The sequence below is a fragment of the Mus pahari genome, chromosome 15 (genome assembly GCF_900095145.1).
Source record: "Mus pahari chromosome 15, PAHARI_EIJ_v1.1, whole genome shotgun sequence".
In the NCBI taxonomy this organism is placed as follows: Eukaryota; Metazoa; Chordata; class Mammalia; order Rodentia; family Muridae; genus Mus; species Mus pahari.
Window position 1 is genome coordinate 26,991,627 of NC_034604.1, and position 7,637 is coordinate 26,999,263.

The 7,637-nt window shown below is 47.3% G+C and overlaps 1 protein-coding gene across 3 annotated transcripts in view; it reads left to right on the forward strand.

Annotated features, from left to right (window-relative positions):
• The first annotated feature begins 967 nt into the window (after positions 1–967).
• Positions 968–7,637, forward strand: part of Ammecr1l (AMMECR1 like) — a 25,619-nt gene continuing 18,949 nt past the window's right edge. The window contains exons 1-2 of one of the 3 annotated variants that reach the window (XM_021214633.2): positions 968–1,338; positions 3,122–3,232. Coding sequence is in view for 1 of the 3 variants with exons in the window: in XM_021214632.2 (XP_021070291.1) it covers positions 2,249–2,321; positions 3,122–3,232 (184 nt within the window). In the remaining 2 variants the exon portion in view is untranslated. Of the gene's footprint in view, positions 1,339–1,731; positions 2,322–3,121; positions 3,233–7,637 lie in introns of those variants that run through there. The other 2 variants (XM_021214632.2, XM_021214634.2) reach the window with 2 other exon arrangements.

The window sequence follows — 7,637 nt, forward strand, 5'->3', positions numbered from 1 at the left end:
AACCTTGTCTCGAAAAACCAAAACCAAAAGAAAAAGAAAAACAAAACAACAACAACAAACAAAAAGAAAAGAAAAGCGTGCTTGAGCCACTTAAAAAAAAAAGACTTAAAATAATGTGTATGCTGATATGCAGCTCATGTGTGTGCAGTGTCAGGGAAGTCAGAGGAAGGTGTTCGAGTTATTGACACTGGAGTTATAGGGAGCGGGGAGCTACCTTGTGGGTGCTGGGAACCTGTCCTACTCAGTCTGTGGAGTTGCTTAGTCGTGTTTTTTTAAAAGCCTAATCCTGTATAGTGGGTATCCTGCTGATGTCATCTGGGGCTTCTGGTGATGCTGAACTACAGACGGGAGTCGGCGTTGCCTGGGCCATCCCTAAAGCTGAGTCAGCCTGCCTTTCTCCAGTGCAGTGGGAAGCTAAGGAGGCCAGGTGCCAATGTCTGACATTCAGCCTGGCACACTCCACATGGGCCTGGTTCTGGCAATCTTTGGCTTGATCTAAGCTGCGAACTTCCACGCCGCTTTCGAAGGCGGAACTCGGTCAGGCAGAGTGATGTTAGCGTGGGCACATGGGGAGAAAAGCCGCTGACAGCTCGCTAACGTGGGCGACTGCTTGGGTCAAGGCCGTAACTCCCTAGGCGGCAGCTTGAAGAGCCACCTGCAGCCTCCCGGACAATGCCGTCGCGCGACCCGAACTACAACTCCCGGCGTGCTCTGCGCCGCGGCCTGACTCCGGCGGCCAGGCAAATTTGCAGCGGCCGGCCTGACATCGGGTGAGCCGAACTGGATGCGCTCCTCACCCGCAAGGGGAGCCCAGTAGATTTCGGGTCTTCCCGGAGAGACTAGCTCGCTGCCGTCTGGGTGAAGCTCGCCGCCCCCCCCCCCCATGAAAGCGGTTGCCTGTACGCTAACCAGCGCCAATCACAAAAATGTGCGGCCTAACGTCACGTGACCAGTGGGCGGTCCTCCCAGAGCTTCGGGATCTCTATGGTTCTCACCGACTCGCTGGAGGACGTTTGGTCCACTGGAGGACTCCCTACATTCTTCCTCCATTACCTCACTGCCTCCGGTGGCTGCTGGGATAGAGGAGGACTCGGGTCCCGACTCGACTCGGTCCTCCGCCCGCCCCGGGAATACCTCTAGCTCTCCCCGGCCGCCACCGCCCCGCCGCTTCCTCCTCTGCCCTCCCGCCGGCCTCCTTCGGGCGTCCTCACCCATCCTGGGACTCTGCTTTTTCTCGGGAGCCTCCACCTAGGCGCATGGCTCCATGAAGCAGGAGGAAGAGAAGGCAGAGCGCGAGAGGTCCCGTCCGCCCCGGCTGTGTCTGGGTCAGGAGAGAAGGTGGGGGAATTCTAGGGGGGCTGTGCCGGGCTTTCTCTGGCCAGGCTTTCTCGAGGCCCGCTCGGTTCCGAGGCGGACAGTACCCTCCCTGGAGAGTGGGGTCTCGAGGTGCCGGGCGAGGGGTCCCGGGGCGCCATGGGGGAGGGGCTCACGGAGGCGGCCACCGCGGGTAGGCAAGGCCTCCTCGGGGCTGCCTGTCCCCGCCGAAGACCAACGGGATCGTGAGGCCGTGTGCCCGAGTTCTGGGTGGCAGCGGTCGCCCCTGGCCAAGGAGGCGAGGCAGCAGTTGTAGCCTCAGTGCCTGAAGTCCCTCCAGGAAACAGTCGGAGGAAAGTTTGGTGGTCTCCTGCGCCGCCTTGTGGCCCCCCACCCAGAGTCCCCTCCCCCGCCCGGCGTCTGGATTCCACCCCCGCGGCCCAGACCCAGTTGCTCTACCCGTCGCCCTGTCGTTTCCCCAACTCCCACTGCGCCCTGTACTCTCCTGTCCCACATCCTCCTTTTCACCTTTTCCTTCTGCCTGTTAAACTCCTTCAGGCTCCAGCCTCTTCTTTCCCTCTTGTCTAAACGTTTTCTTGCTTAACTCTATTCTCGCACTTTTTTTTTTTTTTTCCTCCTGCCCCATCTTCCGCATCTACTTGTAGCCCCCCCCTTGATTACTAACAACCCTCCATCATAAACTTTGGGTCTTATGCCTGTCCTCGAAGCTGTGTGTTTTGCCCTTCATTCCTTGCCCTGATCTGACTCCTGTCTTTGCTCCCTTATCCCTCTAGGCCTATCTGCTTTCAGTGCCCTCTCTGAGCATTGAGTGGGTGGGGCCTGGAGTTTCTTCTTTGCATAAATTGTAGTACTGGGGAAGTAGGAGAGGTGGAGAAGCTTGTGAAGAGATTGATGCAAAGCTGAGTAAGGATGAATGGCTCCGCCGACACTTACCGTCGCCTCCTGGCACAAGGTGCCTTGTCCTCAGGGGCCTAGCATGTTGTCCGGTAATTGTTAAGACTTGGGAGTATGCTTGTATACAGAAACCTGCGGAGAGCTGAAAATGATGATAGATCCTGGCTAGAGAGCAAGTTTAGTGTGTGTGTGTGTGTTGGTGGTGGGTGATTAATAATATATGTAGAATACAACCTTGGATCCTTGGTGGGACTTGAAGTCAAGAGCGTTTATTTCCAGGTGGTTTTGCTTGTTTTGCTTCAGAGTTGCTCTGTTAAAGTGTAACTTTTGATCCTGGCGCATACCTTTAATCCCAGCAATCTGAAAATCTTCTCAGTGGTAAAGTCTCTTGGCTCGTGTTTGTTCTAAAATTTAAGCCTGATTGTAAAGCTGGGCTTTACAACCACCTTTTTTTTTGTTTTTTTTTTTTTTAAAGATTTATTTATTTATTTGTAAGTATTTATATGTAAGTATACTGTAGCTGTCTTCAGACACTCCAGAAGAGGGAGTCAGATCTCCAGATCTCGTTAGGGATGGTTGTGAGCCACCATGTGGTTGCTGGGATTTGAACTCTGAACCTTCGGAGGAGCAGTAGGGTGCTCTTACCCACTGAGCCATCTCACCAGCCCTACAACCACCTTTTACATCCATCTCACCACTTGTGAGCCAGAGGCAGGCAGCTTTCTAGAGTTTAACCCCAGACTGACTGGTCTATCTAGAGTGGGAGCTCCGGGTCAACCTGGGCTACACAGAGAAACGGTGTCTGGAAAAACAAGCAAACAAAAACTTTAACTTTTGCAAAGACTCCCACACTACCTAAACTTTGTTCACTGCACCTGCATTTCTGTCTTAGGCGTTGGAAGAAGGAATGGAATTGGAAGAAAGAAGATTCATTCCAGAGACAAAATAGCTTCTCTTTCCTATTGTAGCTGTTTCCTCTGGGACTATAAACTTTCTGCTTTCAGTGAGTATTACCTTGAGCATACTTGAAGTGGGATTTTTGTTGGCTTGAGTCTAAATTTAAGGTGTAAGTGTACTTCATTTCTATTTCTTTTGAGTCAGTGCTCCTAATGTTATTTAAGTTCTAATTACTTAACGTGTTTGCCCACATGTGTGGATGTTACCACAGTGCATGTGCTGAGGAGTTTGAAGACAACCTGAGGGAGTCAGTTCCATCCTTCATGTGGAAGGAACATGGGTGGAGGCTTCAGGCTAGGTGGCAAGTGCCTTTTCCTGCTGGGTAATATTGCTGGCCCTCCACTTGAACTTTTGTATTTGTTTTCAAGATGGGTTTTCTCAGTGTAGCCTTCCTCACACTGTAGACCTGGCTGGCCTGGAACTCAGTGTTGAGCCTGCCTCTGCATCCCGAGTCCTGGGATTAAACCCAGTTCCCAATTCCTCGCTTTTAAAAGACAACCAAAGAGGCCTTGTCCTCCCTGAGCCTTAATCATTAGGTTAATTGATTCATGGACTTAGGACTGTGGCTCACCCTGTATGAAAGTGCATGCATGTTATGCTTTCATTTGAGAAGTGAATCTGAATAGATGGGAAATAGAGGTCAATTTGGGCTACATAATGAACTTAGGCACAAAAATGAACTAGCTCCGAGGTTAATGCAGTTCCTGAGCAGTTCTCATTTGACCTAACCTGCTGTGGTGATATTTTGAGACAGGGTTTCTCTGTATAGCCCTGGCTGTCCTGGAACTCACTTTGTAGACCAGGCTGGCCTTGAACTCAGAAATCCGCCTGCCTCTGCTTCCCAAGTCCTGGGATGCTATGGTGACTTTTATTAAATCCCATCACACGTTTGAAAAACAAATTCCACATGTAAACCTTGAACATTCCCTTTGAGTTTAGTAATGATGCCACGTGTTGGTTGAGGACATAGCCCCGTGAGGAATACTTGGCTAGAATGCTCAGGTACCTATGATGTATCTTGTGTAATACAGCACAAGATACATGTTACAGTACCTGAAAATTCATTCTAGTTTACTACCAAACCTTTTGTGAGGGAAACAGAAGAGGAAAAAAACTGAGTCCCACAAAAATAGGGCTCCATGCTGTAGGTCCTAGAAAGAGACGGGGATGGTCAGGAGCAAAATGCAAAACTATTATACTGAGATAGGGTTTCAGTAATCCTGGCCACCCTAGAACTTGCTATGTAGACCAACCAGGTTGGCCTTGAATTTAGGGATTCTTTGCCTTATCTGGGGATGTGTTTATTTACTTGTTTTTGAGACAGTCTCTAGCTCAGGCTAGCCTTGAACTCACTGCAATCCAATTTAATACACATGCCCAACCCCCTCTCCAGTTCTGGGATTACAATGAGCCTGCCTCAAGTTGTAAGCATTTTGCGACTTATTTGTTGTTTTAAGTTTTAGGTATTTATAAAGGTTGTAAAAATGATTGCATGGCTTTGTATTCTGTGAGGAAACTGTCCGTGCATCACATGCTCAGTGTGTTTATATGGCAGATGCATTTTTGGCGTTGGAGTTGAGATAATGAGACTCCCTTGGAGCCCATACTGGCCTCAGGCTCCCTGTGTGGTTAAGGGTGTGACATCTCCTGTCTCCTGCCTCTGTCTCCTGAGTTTTAGGATTATAGGCATGTACCACCATGAACAATGATGGACACCAGAATGTAGCATCTCTCATCTGACTTTCTTGGAACAATACCATAAATAGCCAGGGTTATAGCTCCTGCACCACACCAGCACTCATGATATAATTATTACTTTTCAGTGTCTGGAGAAACACCAGCCTGTTCCTGTCTAAGGAAGGCTTTATTTATTTATTTATTCAAGACAAGGTTTTTCTCTAAAGCCCTGGTTGTAGCCTGGCCTCGAACTCAGAAATCCGCCTGCCTCTGCCACCACACCCGGCTCTCAGGAAGGCTTTATCTGAGGACACTCGATAGTAACAGAAGTTTTCCTCTACGACCCAGATCTTTATAAGGTCATGCATGTCCTCTTCAAAGGTAAACCCAGACAAGTTTCCTCTGTAGACCAGGTTGGCCTGGAACCGCTGTCTCCATTTCTTGAGTGCTGGGATTAAAGGTGTGTTCTACCACACCTGGGTAGACTTTTTCTTCATTTCTAGATATTATGATTACTGTTTGAAATGGAAACCATTGACAAAAATCTCTAGTTTTCCATTTGTATCAAGATGTTTGTGGTAATAACAATTAGCAAGTAGCAGGTTTTTTTTTTAAATAGTCCCTGCTTTTTAGGCGTATTTCTGCAAAGTTACAGGAGTAGAATAATCCCAGTATTTACCCAGTATTCATTCTTCCCCCTTTCTCTTTCTGAAATATGATTTCTATGTAGCCCTGGCTGGTATAACTGCATGTAGAATAGGCCAAGCCTGAGCTCACAGAGATCTTCCTGCCTCCTGAGTGCTAGGATTAAAGGTGTAAGATACAAAAGCAGTTTCATTCTTTTTTTGAGATAGGATCTCACTTTGTAACTAGCTTCAAATTCGGTCTTCCGGAGAGACCTCCAATGTTCTTTATGGCTTCTGCCATCACAGAATGAAAAGAAAGCAGAAATGGTTTCTTAGAGGCCATTACATTTTAAAGTAGAAAAGTATCAAGGTAGCTGTTAGAGAATTAATAGTAATTATGTGCCAAAGAACTGCTGGGTTCCTTTCATGTCTTTGGATTCAAATAGCCCTGTGAGGCTGGGCATGATGACCCACACCTTTCTGTAGTCCCAGCACTCAGTAGAGTTCAAGGCTGTTCTGGTAACGCCCTATATAAAAGGACTTGGAAGGAAGCCTTTGCTTTTTGCCTGCTTGCCTTCATTCTCACTGGCAAGTTTATCTATCCTATTGCTGAGGCATTCCCTTACTGACCTTAGACTCTCCTTCAGGATTCAATGTAGACTGAATTCCAGTAGCTCTCTGGCAATTCCCTAGTACCCTGAACCAGGTTGAGACTGCTGAGACATCCAGTCTCTTAGCCTGAACAATGACCAGAGTCTTGATCTTTCTGTCAAATCCAGACCAGAGCCTGTAAACGACTCTAATGAATCATATGTATGTATGGCCTTGAGTTCCACCTGCCTCTGCCTCCGAGTGTAAGGATTAAAAGTGTGCGCCACCAACTTCCAGCCATCGAGTGTAGATACACATAGAGTTCTAGGACCCTGTCTCAGAACAAACAAACCCCACAAACCCATCAAAAAGTCCTTTGGGGTAGCAGGTACACAAAAGCTGTTACAGCTTGCCTGAGTTTGCAGTCAGACTTTGGATCTCAGAGTTGGAATTTGAGCCAGAATTGGCAGCTAGATCGTTACCTCTAAGCCAAGATTCTGTCCTCAGAAGGTGGGGGCGTTTCTGGTTGTTTTGTAATGGGCTTTTTTTTGAAAGAGACACACAGGGAAAAAGGAAGGCCATTTTGCTTGTCCATGTCAGTCAGGACAGCCTCGTGTTCTTGAACTAATACTGCCTTTGATACTTAATTATGAATTCTGAGAAATTATTTATGTTAATTCCTGAAATCATAAATTTCCACTCAGGCAAATAAATACTATAATGAACTACTCCCAGCCTTTAAAGCTTTTTTTTTTTTTTTGAGACAGGGTTTGTCAGTGTAGCTCTGGCTGTTCTGCTTACTCTGTGACTAAGAGGGCCTCAGAGATCCACTTGCTTCTGTCTCAGTTCTGGGACTAAAGGGGTATGTCTCCATATTTGTCTTTACATCAGGCTTACTTTAAAATACGTCAAACAAGAGCCAAATGACTTTACGGCTGAAGCATCCAAATTACTGGGATAAGCACTTCTACTAAAGGCATGGACCACCAATAGGGGCTGAACCAAAGTTCTTAACTGCTGAGACAAGACCACCTGAGTACTGGGACTAAAGGTGTGAGCCACCACTACCCACATTTTCCCCAAGTTAAGTTGTATCATCTATGCAAAGTAAGCCTTTGGGTCATCTCAAGTGGCGCCTGTGGTCAAGTCCAGGACTGAGTGGTCACTCCTATAGTGAATATAACAGTTTCCAGGATAAATTGGATCAAGATGAGAATTTACAGGATAATTGACCTAATTTTTAGAATGAAATGTTCAAATTATCCCCTCTTGTTTCCTTTAGCTTTTTCCTCTTCTTCTTCTTCCTCCTCCTCCTCCTTCTCTGTACACATTGCAGGTATGAGCATGTGTGGCTGCCAGAGGTTGATGTCAGGAGACTTTTTAACAAGATCACTCACTCAACTTCAAGCTTATGATTGAGCTAAGCAGGGAGGCTAGTAATTTCTGTGAATCTGCTTGTCTCCACTTCCCTATATTAGGCTTACAGGCACCCCAACACCATACCCAGTATGTGTGTGATGTGTGTGTGTATTATAATGTGAGCGCTAGAGATACAGG